This window comes from Hirundo rustica, chromosome 17 (genome assembly GCF_015227805.2).
Source record: "Hirundo rustica isolate bHirRus1 chromosome 17, bHirRus1.pri.v3, whole genome shotgun sequence".
Taxonomy (NCBI): domain Eukaryota; kingdom Metazoa; phylum Chordata; class Aves; order Passeriformes; family Hirundinidae; genus Hirundo; species Hirundo rustica.
The window spans coordinates 8,773,339-8,795,049 of NC_053466.1; the positions used below are offsets into that span (position 1 = coordinate 8,773,339).

A 21,711-nucleotide genomic window follows, 5' to 3' on the forward strand; every position below is an offset into this window, starting at 1 on the left:
TTGAATGAATTGAAAAACACTTAAAAAATTTATGCAATCTCATAAAAAGTGGACATTGAGACCACTGAGAACATACTTGGAGTGAGGCTGCTCAGCTGTGCTGTATCAGGAGAACAAAAAGGAACTACATAAATCATAGTCAAACTCTTCTAAAATTCAATTCTGCGACTTTTAATCCTTGCCAATGAACTTGCTCACTTGAGTAGTTTCAGTTTATTTCAATTTATTTAGGGGCAACCCTAGAGCAGTGGCCAGACAGATATTATTATTATTATTATTATTATTATTATTTTCTATATGGAACAGTTGGAGATCACTTGCTTGTGTGGTGTTCATAATTTGGGTATCATATCATCCTCCTCTCCCTGTTCTTTCCATTACTGGGGAGGGAAACACAGAAAACAGTAAAAATAACACTTGATTAAATAAGACATGAGACAGTCCTTAGTAGTACTGCAACCCCTGGACCTTGTTCTGGTGAGTAACTTGCTAAAATACATGGAAAAATATGTTTCACCTGGAAATGAGTTGTCTTTGTCATGGAATGCCCAATGCTGTGAGTTTTGACATAGACAAAGTTTGGCTGAACTCCAGTTCTGCTCCTGGTGTGAGAAGGGCCAAATTCTACACCCAGAGCCAGGGGAGCCTGCTGCTCCAGCCAGTCCTATTCCTCCAGGAAACGCTCCTTCCATGGGTGGGATGTACAGCAAAGGGGCCAGACTTTGGGACAAAACAAAACCCTGCTCACCATTCCAGCTTTGCTGGAGCCTCCTGTGACACCTTGTGTCTTCCTCCATGTCTAGTTTGAAGTTTAAGCAGCACCTGCTGGTGAAAACAAAGGCTATGGAAGTGCTGAGCCATCCTCCTGGAAGAACTGGTTTCATCATTACTCTGAGTTCTGGGGAAGTTGTTCTAGAATGAAATAAGCTGGGCTATCACTGTTTGGAGTAATTTTGTCAAGGTGAGGACTGGCTCATTCCCAGCTCTGTGTGCTGAAGGCTGAGTGTGACCCAGCGGATCTCCACGAGCCAGGGAAACTTTCAGTAGCAAACTTTGGAATTGCAAATTAATCCATTGACAGATTTAGTTAAGACTGTATTTTCCTACTACAGAAAAATGGTTATTTCGTAGAGTATTAACCCCAATGTTGCTGTTATTGTTCATAGATTTTTGAAAAGAGGTTAAAGAAAAGAGGGAATAAAACTGGAATGCCCTGAGTTGGGGAACACGTTCCACCACATACCATCTCAGGTAATTATGCAGAAGGAAGTGTCACTTGTGTGTGATATCTGTAAGTGGAACAGTTTCTGTTTGAAGTAGCGCTGCTGTCAGAGACAGCAAGGGAGCTTCCCTGGTTTGGTACTGGGAAGGGAAGGATTAGACTGTAATGATTTCCCTTCTCTGTGATAACTCAACACGGTATAAAGTCAAGTACCTGGCAACTTCAAAACATTGCCACAAAACAGGTAACTGAATTAAGTTGCATGATTTTTAGTAGAACCGACAGAGGGGAGATTTAGATTTGGTGGTAGGAGGAAATTGCTTATGGTGAAGATGGGCAGGCCCTGGCACAGGTTGCCCACAGCAGTTGTGGCTGCCCCATCCCTGGCAGTGTCCAAGGCCAGGTTGGATGGGGCTGGGAGCAACATGGGATAGTGGAAGGTGTCGCTGCCCATGGAAGGTGTCCCTGCCCATGGCAGGGGGTGACACTGGATGGGCTTTAAGGCCCCTCTCAGCCCAGGCCATTCTATGATTTCACAATTCTTAATTTATAAAGTATTTAACATTCATAAGACTACTGGAAGGTGGCCAAAGCAGCACAGTATGAGTATGTTAACATTTCTCCTCATGAAAATGGACCTGAATCATCTGTTAGACCCCACATTTTCCTGACAAAATAAATAAAGCATAGTCAGTCATCACTATTTGAAAGATCCAGATAAGAGAAATGGTGCTGACTGGAATCACCATTTGGAGGCTAAGCAGCATATGGAAAGAACAGGAATTCTGAAGTGTTCAATCCTGCACAGTATTTATCTGGATAAATAATAACACATTCACAATTCCAAAATATTTTCTATAATAAGAAAATAATATTGATTTTTTTTTTTTTCCCCCATGGTAGTGGATGTTCTTTTATTCCAGAAATAGGATGAATACTTCATCAAAGGGTTTGTTGTCCCTGGGCCTCCTGCAGTGATGGGATGGGTGCGTGGTGCTGCAGTGGAATTACAAGAGCTGTACTATTTTAATGCGGAAGGATGTGGTTTGGGGTTGGTTAATACTCATTGCTTGACATATTTACAAGTGTCAGATTGTGCTCTCTGTTTATAAGACTTGTGCCAAAAGGAAGGGGAGTAACATGGGCCAAAGTACTTCCCTGATTGCGGGTGCCAGGATGTAACAAGCAGTTTCAAGGCTGTGACACTTGGACTGAATAAATTGCAATTGTAACTGAATGTGAATAATTAATATTTGAAAACGTTTTTTCCTTGTGGTATAGGCCCAGTCTTTGCAAGACAATTCCTGCTCGGTGTGGCAGGGAAGGGATTGGATGGATCATGGATTTGTCAGAGGAGACACACACATGGTAAGAACTCTGAGCTGGGTGGAAATTTTCTTTGGGCTTAAATTCTGTCTCTCACTCTGTGTACGTAATTCAGGTAAATGTGATGCCTTTTTGTGGGAGAGATTTCTTACCATGAGGTAAAACCAAACAAACTCCAGTCAGCCATTGCAAGAGATGCTAATCTTAATTTATTGCCAAGAAAAGTAAACTGCAAAAAAGACGCTTAAATGAGATTAAAGTCATGATAAGGAAAGCTGCCATTGAGCACAGAGTGAGAGCTTTTTCCACTGAATCAAATAATTGAAAGTGTGCTGCATTTCTGTATTGAAGCTTAAGCTGAAATGCTCAGTATCTTCACCTGCTAAGCACAATATTTGCTTTCTACCGCTTCTGGAACTCTCCAGTCAGGGAGAAACTCAGGCAGATGAGCCAAAATCTGCTCTCACTGGTGCAAATCAATGGGTGAAAACGAACACTGAAAATGTTATCTGTGATGAATTATCTGTTTTAAACTGAGTATCTTCTTCTTGCATGATGCTGACTCAAGAGTTGGACTCTGTGATCCTTGTGGGCTCCTTGCAACTCAGAATATCACGTGGTTCTTCTCCTGACCGTGATTATTTTGGGATTTCATTTCATTTGTTTATGAACACTCAGGTGTTTTCAAGCTCCCTTTATGAAAACTGATGCCCCCCAATGTCTTTGAAGCTGTTTAAGGTGAGCGCAGGGTGGCTCCGGGGTTGTGCAGAACGTGGGGTTAATAAACTCGGCTATGAACGGGAGCTCGGCGTGCCCTGATGCGGCTGTGGCCAGGAACAAGTTTTGAGGACTTTTTAAAATTACTTTGTGCACTCTCAAGCGCTGGGGAAATCCTCCGGGGAATCGCGGAATGGCCGGGACTGTGACAGCCCCTTGACCGGCATCCCGAGCGATTTCCCTTCCACGGACGGGACACGGTCCCCGAGCCACAGAGTATCCCGAGGTGGAAGGGAGCCACCAGGGTGATCCAGCCCAGCTCCTGCCCCTGCCCGGGGCACCCCGACAGTCCCACCCTGTGCATTCCTTACAGCCTTCTCCAAGTGCACCTGGAGCTCTGGCAGCCTCGGGGCCGTGCTCATTGCCTGGGGAGCCTGGGCAGCGCCCGAAGAAGTAGAAAACCTTTCCCAAATGTCTGGGTAGCACGTCTGCTCTTTTTGCTTTTCCTAGATGGTTAATAAGATAATGCTGTGTGGTTCAGATACGGTAAATGGTAACTTTCGTTATCCCGCTCTTTATTTATTCGGGCAAAAAAAAAAAAAAAAAAAAAAAAAAAAAAAAAAAAGAAAAAAAAAAGAAAAAAAAAGCCGCTTTGGTAAACTTGTAAGACCACAATGTGAAACTCTGTTTCACGTTTTCCAGTTAGTCACTGGTTTTTTTTACGTCCTGTCGTACTTCGTGACTTTCAAGCGGTCCCCGGGGACCACCTTCAGTGCCCGACCACCCTGTGGAGGGAGAACCTTGTCCTGATATCCAGGCTACCCTCCCAATGGCACATCTCCAGCCGTTCCCTGGGGCTCTCTCAATAGTCGTAGGGAGCGGAGATCCCGTTCCGAGGGTCGGGACAGGGACCCGGGACAGGGACCCGGGACAGGGACCCGGGACAGGGACCCGGGACAGGGACCCGGGACAGGGACCCGGGACAGGGACCCGGGACAGGGACCCGGGACAGGGACCCGGGACAGGGACCCGGGACAGGGACCCGGGACCCCCACAGCAGCGGCCCCGCCGCTCCCGAGCGCCCCCAGCGGGCGGCGGGCGCAGCGCAGCGGCGGCGGGAGGCGCCCCTGTGCCGGGGCCCGGCCCCCGGGCCCGCGTCACGTGGTGCGGCGCGGACCAATGGCGCGGCGCGGTGCGGGCCCGGGCGCCATTGCTGTCAGAGCGCAGGAGGCAGAGCGGGCGCGGAGCTGCGGCCGCCGCGGGCACGGCCGGCACAGCGCGGGCGGACAGCGCTCCCTGCCCGGGCCGGGCCGCGCCCGCACCGCCGTCACCCCGCGGGCAGCGCCGACGAGGCGGCGGCGCCGGCGGCGGCAGCGGGAGGAGGAAGAGGAGGAGGAGGAAGAAAACACCATCCACGCACAGCCAGCGGCGGCAGCAGCGAGGGGCGGCCGGGCGGGGCGGGGAGGGGACACAGCGCCCCCCGCCCGCCGCCGCCTCCGCACGGGGCCGGGACCGGGACACCCCCTCGCCCCGCCCGCACCGCGTCCCGCACGGACCCGCCGCCCTCCGCGCGACCCCCGGCCGGGGGGGGCCGCACCTGGACGCGGAAGGGCGGCCCCGGGCCCCCCCTTCCTCCTCTTCTTCTCCCGGCCTGGAGGAGCGGGGGACGCGTCCCCCCTGCTTGCACCGCAGAAGGGCCTCCCGGCTCGAGGATTATCGGCGCGGGGGCGGGTAGCGAGGAGCAGCGCGCCCGCCCCGGCCTCGGCGCGTCCCCTCCCGGCCGCGGGGCCCCGCGGGGCCGAGGGGCCGGAGAGCGGCGGCCGCCCCGGGCAGTGACGGGGATCGTCCCGGGGGTCGCCCGCCTTGCTCCTCGCCCCCCGGCCGTCCCCCCAGACATGCCCCGCCGTGGCGGCCCGGCTCGCCGAGGATCATGACTGCGGCGGCGAACTGGGTGGCGAACGGGGCCAGCCTGGAGGACTGTCACTCCAACCTCTTCTCGCTGGTGAGTGAGTGAGCGGGCCGTGGGCGGGTGGGTGCCCGGGGGTGGCTCCTCGCCGGGTTTGCCGGTCGGGAGCAGCTGCCGGGGGTTTATAGGCAGGGCCCGGGGCTGCTCCTGCGCTGGCCCCTCCCCCGGCCCGGTCCCCGTGTTTATTTTGCTCCTTAGCGTGGTTTGCTGCGGGTCCGTGTATCGCGCTCGCAGCTGGGGAGCGGGGAGGGGACGGCTCTGTGTCCCCTGCAGGACCATCTTCCCTGGTAAACAGGCTCCTCTCCCCGCCTCCCTTGGCACTCCGTGCCCTGTGCGCTTTGTGCCACCGAACCGGGGGGTTTTCTCTCCTCTCACAATGACAAACGCCATTTCAGCAGCAGCGAACACTCATGTAGTGTGATCGTCTGTCGGACTTAGCTCTGGGCTCCTGTGACGGCGTGTCAGCTGCTGTTACAGCCTGCTCTCCTCTTTGCACACATCGTGCTCGAGGGCAAGAGGTTAAAAAGAAAAAACCCAAACCTTTTAATTTTTTCTTCTCTGAAGAACAACAGCGGCTGACAGTAGTGTGCCGGATTTGTTTGCATAGGTGCTGTCTGCCCATCTCACTGGGAACTTCCGACATCGATTGCGCGGTTTAATGTTGCAGAAATCATGGTATCAGTTTTGGCTGGCTGTATATTGGCAATTTAAATTTAAAATACGAAAACAATTTGCGTGTAATGGCAAAGTCATTTGGAAATACCTTGCTTTATTTTACCTGGCACGCACAGGAACATTATCCCTTGTGGCTGGGCAACAGCTGAGCGAGCGAGAGGGCTGCTGGATCATCGGGATCCAGTGCTACAGGGATAATGTCGGAGGGGAGGAGGGACTTGTTCAGTGCGTGGTGTGGTGGAGTTAAAGCCTTGTGATGCAACTTTGGGGGTAGCATGTGTGAAAGGGTTGTGGCGGGTGCCCCCTCCCCGCAGCACAGCTCTGCCAGAATTGGAGGTGGGTGCATATGTTCTTCTGATAGAACGGAAGAGATTGTTTTTTAGCTCCCTTATGAAAATAAGGAGAGAGGGGGAAAAAAGGAAATCATTTAGAAATGCAAATGATCAAGCTCTTTGTTTTATGTTTTTTAATTTTATTGTAGTATATTTGTTATTTTGTCTCAGTTTTTTTTTTTAATTTTTTTTTTTTTTAATCTACATATGTTTGGAGTATATTTTGCTCGTACCTTTTAAGAATCTGGGACAAGGGCCGTAGTCTTCTACTGCTGGAAAACTGTCCCAAGAGCTTGTTCTGTGAGAACGATACATGCCTTAGTTTGGCTTTTTATTGAACTGTTACATGATGTAAGTTTGTATCGGTGTTTCTGTTTGAAGGCGGGTAGTAATATTTATAAATATGTAGCAGTGCTCTGTGTATCGAGATGCAGGAAGGGTGATTTGGGGGATTGTTACAGTGAATTTGACTACGCTGCTCTTCGCCAGGGAGGAAAATAAATCGGGAAGCATAAAGGGAACAATCGTATCTGATTGTGGAAGGGAGGCAGTGGAGGGTTTGCTCCTCGCAGAGTTGTGAAGTCCCCGTTCATTAATGCAGACTGGAGTGTGTGTTTGGAGAGGCGGAACTTCTCCTGCAGTTGCAATCTGCAAATCTGTCACTGGTAAAAATAATTGTTGGCATGCAATTAGCATAAATTATAAAGTGAAGCTATTTCATAGTTATTGTGGTTTGGTTGCTTTTTTTTTCTCCCACCTGACTAGGCTAGGGAAATGTTCAATTTTAAATGGGTGTACAATATCACTGAAATAAGTTTAACGAAATTCTTTTGCAAGTGGCTTTAATAATAATGAGTTTAATGTGCAACCCTTTAATCTCCCATGTAATTTTGTGGGAGGTATCTGTGCCTTAATGTGGTGCTGTGTATGAAACTCTGGTTTTTTAATTGTATTCTGGCTCTGCCAAAAAAGAAAGGAATACAAGTAGTATTTTTAAAATACAGCCAAGATGAAAACTATTATGTGATAAATGTGCTAAAGTTAATTCGTGTTATCAAATTATACAAGGTAAATGTTGAACTGTATAAAATATGAATGTTAGAAATGTGTTCAAATGTACATAAAGTAAAGGTAAAATGTAGAAACTAAAAATTAGAAATTTCCTGGCTTGGGAAGCACAGGAGGGACACGAGGAAAGTATGATTGGAATTACCAGAGAGGGGGCCTTGAAACTATTGCTGCCGGGAATCCCTGAAAGGAAACAAAGAACCACGGAAGAAGAAGATACAAGTCCGGAGACCAAGATAATCACTTCAGATGGATATCTCTACTCGTCTCCGCTGAAATTAACATATACACGACACACCCGGACCCGATCATCAACAGCATTGTTCCACCCTACCGGTCTATTCAGACCTCCGATACCAGGACTTGAATAATTAATGAAGACGCCTCGGAGAGGATAACGTCAGAATTTCGGACTTCACTCCGCGATCTTGTGTATAAAAAGGGACAGCCGGAGACCAGAAATTGTGAACTTGGGGGGGATACCAGGCTGACAGAGCTTGTTATCCGCGTTCACCCGGCACCGATCCCGGGCTCGGCGCTGTCCTTTTAAATTGTGGCTTTCCGAGACTGATATTTTGTCTCAAAATAAAATTCTAAATTTTGATACTTTGAATTTGGTCGATCTTATTTATAACAATTCTGGTGACCCCGACGTGATTGGAGTGATACCGGGACCCCCGAGGGACCCCCGTCTCTGACCAGGAGGCGCACCGCTGAATTCAGCGGCCTGGCGGAACTGGGGTGTCCGGGAGGAACCGATCAACCACACGACGAACGAAACAGCGAAAGCCACATTTAAAAGGGAGATAGGCGAGGTCAGAGCTCTCGGGGAACTCGGGGAGGTTTTTTCTTTGGAAGCAGAACCTCCGGAGCCGCGGTGAAGAAATCTACTCATAAAAATCTACGTGCACGAAGAATCCACGCAGGAAAAGGATCGTAAGTATTGCGTGGTTGAGTGGGGAGTGACCGAGCGTGTGAGTGAGACGTGATTTTATCACGAAGCGAGTGGGACCCCAAAATCGCAGTTCCATAGTCCCGCGAGGGGCGTGGTCGGTTGCGGGGGAAGCGAAAGTTTCGGGGGTAAAACGCACCTCACACGTTAAGCCCTGAAAACTCGGGGAGTTTTCGGAAAGGGGGGTCGGTCACAGGAAGGCTGGGAGGGAAGGTTACGTCCTTACAAGAGTTCCGGGGACTGGTAAACCTTCCAGCCTTGGACCAGGGACGGTCCGGGAAGGAAGTAAGGAGAAGAGAGCTCGCATACACCAGAGGAAACCCGGGGGGGGGAGCGATCACCCACAAAGGGCTAGTATCTGGTAAACTCACACCATGGGACAGACAAAAAGCAAAGCTAGCAAAAGGAATCTTAGGAAACCAAAGCGGGGAACCGGTAAAGGAATCCCTGAAATCCCAGTTGAGAGCCCGCTGGGATGGATGTTAGAACATTGGGAAGAATGCCCCATAAGGGAGGGAAAATCCAAGAAACGGATGGTGCATTTTTGCATAGAAGTATGGGGTGGGGTAGAAATACGGGATCACGTAATTTGGCCCGTGTTTGGAACATTTGAAGAATGGATATGTAAGGCACTGGTACGTTATGTCGGAGAAAAGGGAACTGTGGAAGAACGGGAATATGCGGGGGTCTGGGGTAGAATTGATGCAAAATTACTACCCATAAGGATAAAGGACCCTGCCGATGTTTCCGGGGATAAGTGGGAACCTTTAGACAACTTGCCTCCACCTTACATAGTACCCTCGCCCCCTCCCCTCCCTGAGCAGAACAATCCACAGAACCCGGGGAGATTGGGACCCCCTCTGGGACGGAGGATTCCTATATCCCCGTCTCTCCCCTCTGCCCCTCCGTTGGAGTCACGAACAGTGGCCCCGGTCCCACCGGTCGGGCTCCCTCCCCCGCTAGAACCTGTACAAGCCACTCAGTCACTGGGAAAAGGTACACAAAGTACAGACACCCCTGCGCCAGCCCGAGATGACCTGTCGCCTGATCTAGATCTGGCGGCTTTCTTTAATTCTCCTGAAAACACACAGCAGGGTTGGGCAGAAGCAAAACACTCACCTCCCGCTAGGAGGACTAGGAGACAACTAAAGAGGATGAATGAGACGGAGAGTGAAGGGGAAGGTGAAAGAGCAAATCTTTTCCCCTTAAGGGAAATTCCCACTGCTCCCGGAATTATCGGGTACGTAAACGTCCCGATTAATACCAGTGACGTGAGAGCCTTTAAGAAGGAGATGGGAAAACTTATGGATGACCCTTTAGGGGTCTCCGAAAGACTAGATGAATTCTTAGGAACTAGCATCTATTCGTATGAGGATCTTACAGCTATTCTCAGATCTTTGTTCAATACGGAGGAAAGGGAAATGATCAGACAAGCGGGGATACGGGAATGGGAACGGAGGAACCCTCAGAGCACTCCTGGAGATCAGAAATGGCCAAGCCAAGATCCCCGATGGAATGCTCAAACTGAGGAGGGTAGGAGAAGCATGATTGATATGAGGAACATCATCATACAGGGAATAAGGGAGGCCGTGCCCCGGGGACAAAATCTGAGCAAGGTCTTTGGGGAATGTCAAGGGAAAGATGAGACCCCCACAGAATGGTTGGAAAGGTTGAGAAAAAGCCTCCAGATATACTCTGGGACAGACCCTGATTCTCCCGTGGGGGAGGTACTTTTAAAAACCCAATTTGTAGCAAAATCATGGGAGGACATCAGGAAAAAGCTGGAAAAGATTGAGGGGTGGCAGGAGAAGGGATTGCAGGAATTACTGCGGGAAGCCCAGAAAGTCTACATGAGAAGGGACGAGGAAAAACAGAAAATACAGGCTAGGGTGTTAGTAGCTGCAGTAAGGGAAGCCCAGAAACAGGAACGCCCACAAGCTTCGGAGAAACCCTTAAGGAAAGCACCTCCGAGGGGAGCCACACGCCCGCAAAAGGGGACTTCAGGAAAATGGATAGAGGGAATGGAATGTTTCTATTGTAAAAAGAAGGGACATATGAAAAAAGATTGTCCAAAGAAGATGAGAGATGAGAAGATGTTCCGGGAGGACTAGGGAAGTCAGGGGCTCTATCTTTTGGGGTCCATAACATCAGGAGAGCCCTTGATAACATTGAAAATAGGACCCCAGGGAACAAAAATGGATTTTTTGGTAGATTCAGGGGCTGAGAAAAGTACATTCAAGCAGCTGCCCCCGGGATGCCGAGTAAGTAAAGATTCTATGGTAGTTATAGGAGCTAAAGGGGAGCCATTCAAGGTACCTATAGTTAAGAATGTGGAAATAGAATCAGAGAATAAAATTTGTTTGGGAGATATGTTGCTAGTAGAAGAGGCTGATTACAACCTGCTGGGTAGGGATTTGATGGTTGCACTGGGGATCAACCTCATCATAAGGAATTCACAGATTACGGTTAGCATATATAAACTAACCTGTGAAGATGAGGACAAAATTAATCCCAAGGTATGGCACACAGGGAAGGAAGCGGGGAAATTGGCTATGGAACCTATATCAATTGAGATTGAAAAGCCTGAGGATCCCATAAGGATCAGGCAGTACCCAATCCCTCTAGAAGGGAGGCGGGGGCTGAAACCTATAATAGAGGATTTGATCAAAAAAGGCATATTGGAGCCGTGTATGTCCAGACACAATACCCCAATACTGGCCGTTAAAAAGGGAGATGGGAATTATAGGTTAGTGCAAGATTTAAGAGCCATAAATGAAAGAACAAGAACTCGGTTCCCTGTAGTGGCTAACCCCTACACCCTTCTGAATAGGATCTCCCCGAGAGATACTTGGTACAGTGTTATAGACCTAAAGGATGCATTTTGGACCTGCCCTTTAGCTGAAGGCAGCAGGGATTTTTTTGCATTCCAATGGGAGGATCCAGACACTAACCGGAAACAACAGTTAAGGTGGGCCTCACTTCCCCAAGGATTCGTGGACTCCCCAAATTTATTTGGACAAGCATTAGAAAAGTTGCTAAGTCAGTTCTCCCCTAGGAAAGGGACCAAGATTTTACAATATGTAGATGATCTATTGGTGGCTGGTGAAACAGAGGAAGGTGTAAGAGAATGCACTATTGATTTGTTAAACTTTTTAGGGGAAAAGGGATTAAAGGTAGCAAAACAAAAGTTACAGTTCACAGAATCTGGGGTGAAATACTTAGGGCATTGGTTAGTAAAAGGGAAAAAGAAATTGGACCCTGCAAGGGTAGCTGGAATCATAGAACTGCCCCCCCCTAAAACCAAAAGACAAGTACGTCAGCTATTGGGGCTGTTAGGTTATTGTAGGCAGTGGATAGAAGGATATAGTGAAAAAGCAAAATTTTTGTATGAAAAATTAACTGCAGAGAGGATAAAATGGACAGAACAGGATGATAAGGAATTAGAGCGATTAAAGGGTGCTTTGGTGACTGCCCCGGTATTGAACCTCCCAGATATCAATAAGAAATTCCAATTATTTGTGAATGTAGAAAACCACACAGCACATGGGGTATTGACACAAGAATGGGCTGGGGATAGGAAGCCTGTAGGTTACCTTTCAAAATTGTTGGACCCTGTAAGCAGGGGGTGGCCTACATGTTTACAGGCGATAGTAGCAGTTGCCTTATTGATAGAAGAAGCCAAAAAGATTACTTTTGGGGCTCCCATCACAGTTTATACTCCACATAATGTAAGAACTATTTTACAACAAAAAGCTGAAAAATGGCTCACAGATGCCAGATTGTTGAAGTATGAGGCCATTCTCCTTCATGCTCCAGAATTAGAATTAAGGACAACACAAGCAAGTAATCCTGCTGGGTTCCTGTTTGGGGAAGCTTCATCAGAGCCTATACACAACTGTATAGACCTAGTAGAATTACAAACAAAAATTAGGGAAGATCTGGAGGACGAGGAGCTCGAAGAAGGGGAAAAATGGTTTGTAGATGGGTCAGCCAGGGTTATAGAAGGGAAAAGAAAATCAGGATATGCAATTATAGATGGGAAAACTGGGGGAGTGATAAAGTCAGGCCCCTTGGGCACTTCATGGTCAGCTCAGGCATGTGAATTGTATGCTGTGTTGCAAGCACTCAAAGGACTTAAAGGAAAAATAGGAACTATTTTCACTGACTCAAAGTATGCGTTTGGGGTAGTGCATACCTTTGGGAAAATCTGGGAGGAAAGAGGACTGGTGAACACTAGAGGAAAAGGGTTAATACATGAGGATCTAATAAGGCAAATTCTCAAGGCAGTAAGGGAACCAAAAGCTATTGCAGTGGTATATGTAAAGAGTCACCAGGCTGGACTACAGTTCAGAATACGTGGGAATAATTTGGCTGATCAGGAAGCCAGGAAAGCAGCTCTCCTAACCCTGGATACCCTGGAAAGCAGGACAGAAAATTTTGGAGAAGGTTCTCCTCATCCCACAGAAAAGGAGATTGAGGATTTCAAGAAAATGGGGGGAAATTTAATAGATGGGAAATGGAAATTGACTGACGGTCGAGAATTGATCCCAAAGGCTTATGCAAGGATCATATTAAAAAGATTGCATGCACAAACTCATTGGGGAACTCAAGCTTTAGCAGAACAATTTTTGAAATTTTTTGGATGTAAGGGTATCTTCGAGTTAGCCAAGCAGGAGGTTCAGAGTTGCTTGGTCTGCCAGAAAATTAATAAATCAAAGGTCAAACACAATGCATTAGGGGGACGTCCTTTAGCATATCGCCCCTTTGGGAGAATACAAGTGGATTTTACAGAGTTACCAAAAATAGGTAGATATAGATATCTGCTAGTGATAGTAGACCAATTAACACATTGGGTGGAGGCATTCCCTAGCCCTAGGGCTACAGCTCAAACAGTAGCACGGAGATTATTGGAGGAAGTAATTCCCAGATATGGAATCCCTGATTCCATTGATTCAGATCAGGGAACTCATTTTACATCCAAGGTCATAAAAAGCTTAGCAGAGGCTCTGGGAATCAGATGGGAATATCATACCCCATGGCATCCTCAGAGCTCAGGTCAAGTAGAGAGAATGAATCAAACTCTGAAGGCACAATTGTCAAAACTTATGCTAGAAACTAGAATGACTTGGATAAAATGCCTCCCTCTAGCCCTCCTAAACATCAGAACACAACCTCATTCCGGTTCGGGATTATCTCCATTCGAGATGTTGTACGGAATGCCTTATGAGCATGGAATGCCAGTTGGACATCCCCGGGTGGAGGATTGTCAGATCCAGTCTTATATCATTGTGATTAACAAAAATTTGCAGGAACTCCGGAAGCGTGGGTTAATAGCACAAAGCACCCCGCTGGGGTTTGCTATCCACAAGATCCAGCCGGGCGATCAAGTATTGATCAGAGCGTGGAAAGAAGCACCGCTGTCATCGCATTGGGAGGGACCTTTCCTCGTCCTCCTCACAACAGATACTGCCGTGAGAACAGCGGAGAAAGGCTGGACCCATTGCTCCCGAGTGAAAAAGGTGGAACAACACAGCAGCTCTCCGCAGTGGAAAATCACCTCTGCACCTGGGGATTTAAAGCTGAGAATTCACCGGGACACCCAATGACCAGCGCTTATCGGATAAGTTGCACTCAAGCAGGATGTCCCTGCTATCCTTTTGTTCATTTTAAATGCGGGTATTGTGAACAAGTTTGGGTAACTCATTGTGTCCGGGGGGGCTAGACCTTGGAATTTGTGTGTACCTTGTTACGAGGAGGAGGTCAGGCTTACCAACCTATTCCTATACGTTGCCACAGAATCGGGATTGTTCGAATTGGATTCTCCTGAGTGGTTCCACTATTACACTAAAGGGTTAAGGGGAGGATTGAATAAAAGGGCGGATCCACTCGTAATTGAGTGCAGGAGAACGTTGAAAGTACCCTGTAGAGGAGATCAAATAAGGAGAACGAGGTGGGAGCAGTACAAGAGGCGATATGCTCAGAGAAGCACCGGCAGGGACCCGGAAGAATATCCCTGCTGCCAAGAAGATGGATTACCCCGCCGCTGGTGGCAACCCAACGGGCGAAGGGTGGAGCAGAGGGATAGGCCTATGGGTAACCCTGGTGATCCTGAGTCAAGCCATGTGCCCCACGAATGGCCTCCACGAACCCCAAGAGGGGATGGGGATGGAAACTAATCTCCCCACGGTCCCTCCAAACCTTACCCGGAACAGAGTTTTGGAATCCAGGGTACGAGTAGACTGGTTTACACCAAAAAGGGGGGAGAATCGTCAGTGGAATGGAGGGGTTAAATTGAACAAATCCAATCACCCGATGGCAACGGCTAGGAAAAGGAGGGAGGTAAGCAGTCTTCCTTTGATCACAACATGCAAAGAATGTAACAAAACTGTGTGGATTGGAGGGAAAAAGGAGAGTACCTTTGTGGGATATCTCCAAGTTAACCCTTTATGTTATGATAAGAGGAAACTGAAGATGTGTGCCTTGAACGGGAAAACATATTGGGTGGGACAAAATGAGAAATTGCAAACAGCTACTTTAGCGAATGGACCTATATTACTCGATATGTTGGGGGAGAATGATGAAAGGGTTTGTTTAAGAATGGATAAAGTTTTCTGCTTTTCCAAGGACGAGGAAGGGTTAGACCCTGAGAACAAGATACAAAAGGTAGCCCTGGAATTTAAACGACAAGAATTGGCAGCTAAGAAAAAGAGAATGGAGCAGGAAAGAATGAGGACATTAAGTGAACAATATGATCAATTGGAAAAACAGTCTAATGATTGGAGTCTGGCTACTTCCAGCAAAAATCTTTTCCTGGATTTGGTACAGGAGATTGCTACCGAGTTAGGGCTAACTAATTGTTGGATCTGCGGGGGACTAAAATCCGCCGAAAGATGGCCATGGAAAGGTGAGAGTTTAACTCCTGAGCAGTTACTAAAATGGGATAATAAAATCTTAAACACTTTAACCCGGCCAGGAGGGTGGACACTGGATGAACGAGTAATAGGGACAATCTGTATTAGTAGGGAAGGGAATGTGTACAGTGATGTAGTGGGATACACCCCTTGTCTATCCACTCTGGCTGTAAATTCCAACAACAGATCCAAAATGTGGCAACCAGAACCCCCAAACGGGTACTGGGGAAAAGAGAAGCAAGGAAAGTGTAATTGGGTAGAAGAAATTGAACTCTGTTGGCATGAACTCACTAATGCTAACCCATATTACTCCTTAACTGAACTGGTGGAATTTTGGGACAAACCGGAAAATATAGACATTAAATGGAAAGCTCCCAGCGGGATTTATTGGATCTGTGGGAAAAGAGCTTACAGTGAATTGCCCCGGAAATGGAAAGGGTCCTGTACCCTAGGTATGATTAGACCCTCTTTCTTTACACTCCCCAGGACTGGTAGCAATTTGCTAGGGGCCCCTTTGTATGAGACCCTCAGTAGGAGAAAGCGAGAGGTAAAGAAAGGACTCCCACAAGTGGGAGGGAATCAGAAATGGGGAGAGGAAGAATGGCCTGCAGAGCGCATCATAGAATACTATGGTCCAGCCACCTGGGCACAGGATGGAAGTTGGGGTTACAGGACCCCAGTATACTTATTGAACCGGCTGATCAGGCTACAGGCTGTAGTAGAAATAGTGTCTAACCACACTTCAGACGCACTGGAATTGTTAGCCAAACAACACTCACAAATGAGAGCTTTCGTATACCAAAATCGAATAGCTCTGGACTATTTACTAGCAGAGGAAGGGGGTGTGTGCGGGAAATTTAATGACTCAGAATGCTGTATCGAAATCAATGACTATGGAGAAACTATTAGAGATTTGGCTGCAGAAATTAAAAAAGTGGCGCACGTCCCAGTGCAGAAATGGAATTCGATCCTAAAAGCATCATGGTGGGATCAAATATTTGGAACGGGAGATTGGTGGAAGAAGGTGGGGTTCTTTATCCTGTGCTCAGTGGCTGGGTTAGTGTTCTTGCCTTGTTTAATACCTTGCCTAATAAGACTAATTCACACTGTGGTCCAGGGAATGCAAATAGCAGCCCTTCCTATGGATCCGGAATTAGCTTCAGGAGGATTAGCCAAAGAAAAAGCCGCCTCAAAAATTATGAATTTAACCAAGGAAAGAAGTACTGCGGCTCAAGTGTTAGAAAAATTTGAAGCCCAGATACAGGGAGGAAACATAGAGAGAACATATTGGAACAAAACAACAGGGGAAAGGTTAACAGAATAATGGTTAAGAGGCTTTTTTATCTTGACAGAGAAAAAAGACTATAACCAGAACACGAATTAAATTGGTGAATTTGGAAGAGGGGGGATTGTGATAAATGTGCTAAAGTTAATTCGTGTTATCAAATTATACAAGGTAAATGTTGAACTGTATAAAATATGAATGTTAGAAATGTGTTCAAATGTACATAAAGTAAAGGTAAAATGTAGAAACTAAAAATTAGAAATTTCCTGGCTTGGGAAGCACAGGAGGGACACGAGGAAAGTATGATTGGAATTACCAGAGAGGGGGCCTTGAAACTATTGCTGCCGGGAATCCCTGAAAGGAAACAAAGAACCACGGAAGAAGAAGATACAAGTCCGGAGACCAAGATAATCACTTCAGATGGATATCTCTACTCGTCTCCGCTGAAATTAACATATACACGACACACCCGGACCCGATCATCAACAGCATTGTTCCACCCTACCGGTCTATTCAGACCTCCGATACCAGGACTTGAATAATTAATGAAGACGCCTCGGAGAGGATAACGTCAGAATTTCGGACTTCACTCCGCGATCTTGTGTATAAAAAGGGACAGCCGGAGACCAGAAATTGTGAACTTGGGGGGGATACCAGGCTGACAGAGCTTGTTATCCGCGTTCACCCGGCACCGATCCCGGGCTCGGCGCTGTCCTTTTAAATTGTGGCTTTCCGAGACTGATATTTTGTCTCAAAATAAAATTCTAAATTTTGATACTTTGAATTTGGTCGATCTTATTTATAACATATTAGGAAGATTTATTTTATATTGTGTTAGGGTTTTTATGGATTTATGGAGCAGAGAAAGATATTGAAAATGGAAACACTGACTGGAAATATGTGGCCAGCACCACTGACCCTTTAACTTTAGATTGTCATATTAATTTCAAAATTTATGAAGTGTTAAAGCTACAGTAGTCTGGATTAGTAGTTAGAGAAATCTTTGCTAATCATTTACTTTTTCAGTGTAACAGAACAAAATCTAAACCACTAGTTGGTAGGAACCCATTTATTCTTTAGCAGCAAGGTAGATTACAAATATTTTGAAAATTGATTCTGCTATTAGAAGTTGGGGTTTTTTCAATTGCAGGCTTTGTTCTGTGTGTGAATCACAAAGAAATGTTCGTGACTGGAGAACTACAGTTCTGAAATAATTATAGTCTATCGTGATACTGTTTGTTCATTGTTAAATAATATTTCTTACCACAGACGTTTGTTTTGTGGAAGCAGGAATGCTGTCTCCCTGCCCTGGAGAAGCCAGAGCTCTGTGCCAGCTCTGTCTGGTTGCTGTAGTGGAGTTGGGTTGGTTTAACAATTCACAATTTCTATTTTTCTGTCAACTGTAGACACTCTAGAGAGGCTAGGAGCCTTTGCTCCTTCTGAATCTTTTGACGGAAAGTGTTTTCTAAAAGCTTTTAGTTACTGATTCTCTTTTATCAGTGATGTCCAGACACTCTGGAGGCCCCCAGTGCTTTGGGCTCAGAATGTGTCCCCTGAGGGGAGGGCACGGTCTGAAGTGAAGGTTTTAAAGTTTCCTTTGGCTGTGCAGATGCTGGGGGTGGTGCTGGGCTGGCAGAGCTGGGTTCCGTGGGATGTCCCTCTGGATTGCAGTGCTTGGCAGCACCATGGTGTGTGTGTGTTCTCCAGCAGTGCGGGGATCCAGTGCCGCTCTGGAAAATGGGTTCATGTTGGTGTGCTCTGGCAGGCAAAAACCCCCAGCCAGCCTGCACAAGCAGCCCCCAGTCCTGCTCTAAGCATGGAGCCTTTCCCAGTAAGGTGATGGAAGAGCCGGTTTGCATCTTTGTCATCACAGTGCTCCTCAAATAATAACTTGTTTCATCTGCTAGGTATAATAGCCTTGCTCATTAAAAATACACTTTCTGTCTGAATTTGCTGTTCTAGCACAGCAGTAGGAGAAATGATATTTATCCTCACTCTGTTTTTGCTGTAGTTAAAATGTCTGCTGCTGCTTCTGAAAAGAATGTCTGTTTTGATAAACAGTATTTAATAAGCCATTGTATGGGCCAGTTTATTTAAATACTAATTAAGAGCTGTCTAATAACTATTTAGAGACAAAATGTTCTTAGGTAATATGCTTTGTATTAAAACTTCAGCCTCAGCTGGCAAGCAGTCTTCCTGTGAATAATCCTTAATCATAAAAGTAGTCTTACTGAAATTAATTTGACTTTTCCTGTGAGTAAGGGTTACTCATATGACAGTGAGGGCTTGCATGAAGATGTTTCCTCAACTGTCTGGCTTTGCTGCTGTGGTGGATCCAAAGGCACAAGTCAGTCTCACGAAATTGGGTGAAGTTGCATAGCATTGGGTATACTGGCGCTGGAAAGAGTACAGCCAAGGGTGTCAGGAATGACCTGGAATTTGGAGGAGATTTCATGGGTTAGAAAGATTTGGTACTGTAGGAATCTTCATGCTGGAAAAGACATGACTGTGTCCTTGGGAAGTGAGACCAGATTACAGACTGTTCTTGTATATGTCCCATATTCTTGTGTAAGTCCATTCCTACAGAAATCCGGTGCCAGAAGGGTCTAGGCAGCGGGAACTGTGTTTGTTCTTACCTAAAAGGCAAAGCTACAAACAGTGAAGGACATTGCTACTGTTGCTTTTTTGCAGTTCACACCCAGGAACAGAAGTTGTCCCCTTTGATCAGGGAGTTTTGTTGCTGTTTCCAGAAATGAAATAAAAGGAAGTAAAGCAACCTGAGGTGGCATTTGGATTATTCTCCTAAAGGTTCTTCATGGCATCAGAAAGTAAAGGTTGCAGAGGCTGCTGGAGCTATTCCTTGCTGTTGCATAATAGTAAAGGACTTCATAGTAAATGTTGATTGCTCAATGCCTTCAGTAGTAGTGAATTAACCAGTAGTCCTTGCTTGTTGTGTTTTCATAAATGCAGTGCTCCAAGCAGTGGGCTGGGATTTTGGCATGCTGGATGTTACAGCGCTGCACAGTGTCTATCTTGCTTGTTTGGAATTTTATGTAGGTGTGAATTTACATGCATAAATAATTAAAAAATGGAATGAACCTCTCAAGTTGTGCAAAAGTATTTGATTCTCTAGTTATCTTTATCCTGAGTTTCATTAGGTAACAAGACAGAAGTAGAGAGATGACATTAGAAAGCTTGTTCACTTCTTGCTAATAAAAGATTATTTCAAGTTTTAAATCACTTCAGTGGTAGGTTTTTATTATGTCCTGTCAGAGCATTTGACAGTTTAATGGGATGTGCCAGGGAGAGGGTTTGAAGAGAACATACCCGGGTTTACAAAGAGATTGGGCCACTGACGTTCAGCCAGCGTGCCCATCTCCAGGAGGGGGATTGAGGGATCTGTTGGATAACCAACCTTTTCAGAATATTCCCAAAGAAAATGGGGGGTGCGGGAGTGACATTTGCAGCTCAGACTAAATGTGCCCAAGCTAATCACTAAGAAATATTTGACCGGGGTTTCCTTGAAATCCTGAGTATCTTGTGAATGTGCACATGTCCTGGAGCTGGGAATCCTTCCCCAGAGACTCAGTCCTGATTCTGGTGGCACCGTGAGTCCACAGTGATGATGAGTGGTGTGATGGCTGTTGGGAACATCAACCGAACAAAATTAATTCTCAAATATTGGAGTGATGTGTTAAAAAAAGCCCTAGGTAACTACACCTTAGGAACAAGAATTTTAATTTACTGTAACACTATCTGGAAATAGATTTTTCTATTTTCCTACATTTTTTAATACAGAATTGACATCATAACCCCAGTTCTGAAACACCTTCCCCACCCTGACTTATTTGATCTTGAATTTTTTCTCCTTCTTCTGAGAGCGCTTTGCTTCCTCATATGAAAGAATAAAGAAAGATCTACAGATAGAACTTTTTAATCCTTTCTTCTATTATTTTCTTTCTGGACAATGCAGTTCTTTTGAAGAAAATCTAAAGAAACTGAAGGTTTTCATCTTCGGTGGAAAAAAATAAATATGGTGCGTATGAGATATATTTGGTGAGTGTGTTAACTTGAGTAACTTTGGTCATTAGATGAAGAAGGAATCTTTTTGGATTTTGTTTTTATTTTTTCATCTCCCTAGTTATCAGAAGCATTACATGAAAGGATATATGTGTATGCAGATGCAGTGCTTTTAAATACCAATTCCCCCCTCTGCCAACAGTGGGCTGTTGCACTTTGTGATGGGGTGAACACCTGGGCTGGTTTGAAGCTTCCTGTTCACTGGGTGAGAATGCACCTGTTGTCTCCACTTTCCTTGGTCTCTCTATGGAATTGCACCCACCCCCCCATCTGCCCCAGTGCACTTTTGTATCCTTAGTTGTGACAGCACACTTTTATCAGGGTTTGGGCTTTACTCTGATCAGTGCAGGGACACGCCTTCAAATTTTTTTCTCACATCCCTTTACTAGAATGGTTGGCACCTTGCTGCATTTCTTCATTGTCTCCCTGCTGTTACACCTGCTCCTTCTCTGCCTTTTATTTTTCCTTGAGTGCTGGCTTCAGTGTATGCCAGGTTCACCTCATTATGAATTGATGTCCTTTGGTTTTTTCTAGTTGTTCCATCGTAGCCGTGGAAGGTGACAGTTGATGTCCACAGACGTACAAAATCCCTTTTCCTGAGCTTGTGTGGGATCCTCTGGACAACCCAGTAACACTGGATAGGTGGTTGGGCTGTTCCCACTGTTGTTAAGGCTGACAAGCGCAGTTTATACAAAACTTCGGAGTCTGTGTGTGTTCATTTACTGTTCTGTGGGTGATTCGTGCACTTTGTTGTGTAGAGTCTGTCACGGTGGCATTTGCATCTTGTTGGTGCCATAGTAACGCAAATAATAAGCAAAAATACTGCTCTGACTGAAAACATGCTTGTTTTAGTATTGACTTGCCAGTTTTAAAAGTGCACAAGTGTTTCCAACAGAAGATCCCAACCCAAATCCAGAAGATTTGCTTATAAGGAGTGTATGTTTACATGGGAGCATCTTTGTTCCTCAGACCAGGCTGTTCCACCGCTTTCATTTTGAGCTCAAAGTATTGCTTTAAAGATAGATGCTCTTCCCTTGAGTTCCCTGACATCAACTGGTAGTTTTAAAGAGAAACCAGCTAATAGAAATATTCTGCTCTGCAAACCTCAAAACATGACTAAAAGCTGGTGTTGGATTCCCTGTGCACACAGCAGTGGAGTGAGCGCACAGCGCAGGGA

The 21,711-nt window shown here is 46.2% G+C and overlaps 1 protein-coding gene across 2 annotated transcripts in view; it reads left to right on the top strand.

The window, feature by feature from the left end:
* Positions 1-5,108: 5,108 nt before the first annotated feature.
* MED13L (mediator complex subunit 13L) overlaps positions 5,109-21,711 on the top strand; it is a 168,797-nt gene continuing 152,194 nt past the window's right edge. Inside the window, exon 1 of one of the 2 annotated variants that reach the window (XM_040080439.1) lies at positions 5,109-5,267. In XM_040080439.1, coding sequence (XP_039936373.1) covers positions 5,196-5,267 — 72 coding nt within the window. In that variant the 5' untranslated portion in view covers positions 5,109-5,195. The remainder of the gene's footprint in view (positions 5,268-21,711) is intronic. The other variant, XM_040080440.2, reaches the window with a different exon arrangement.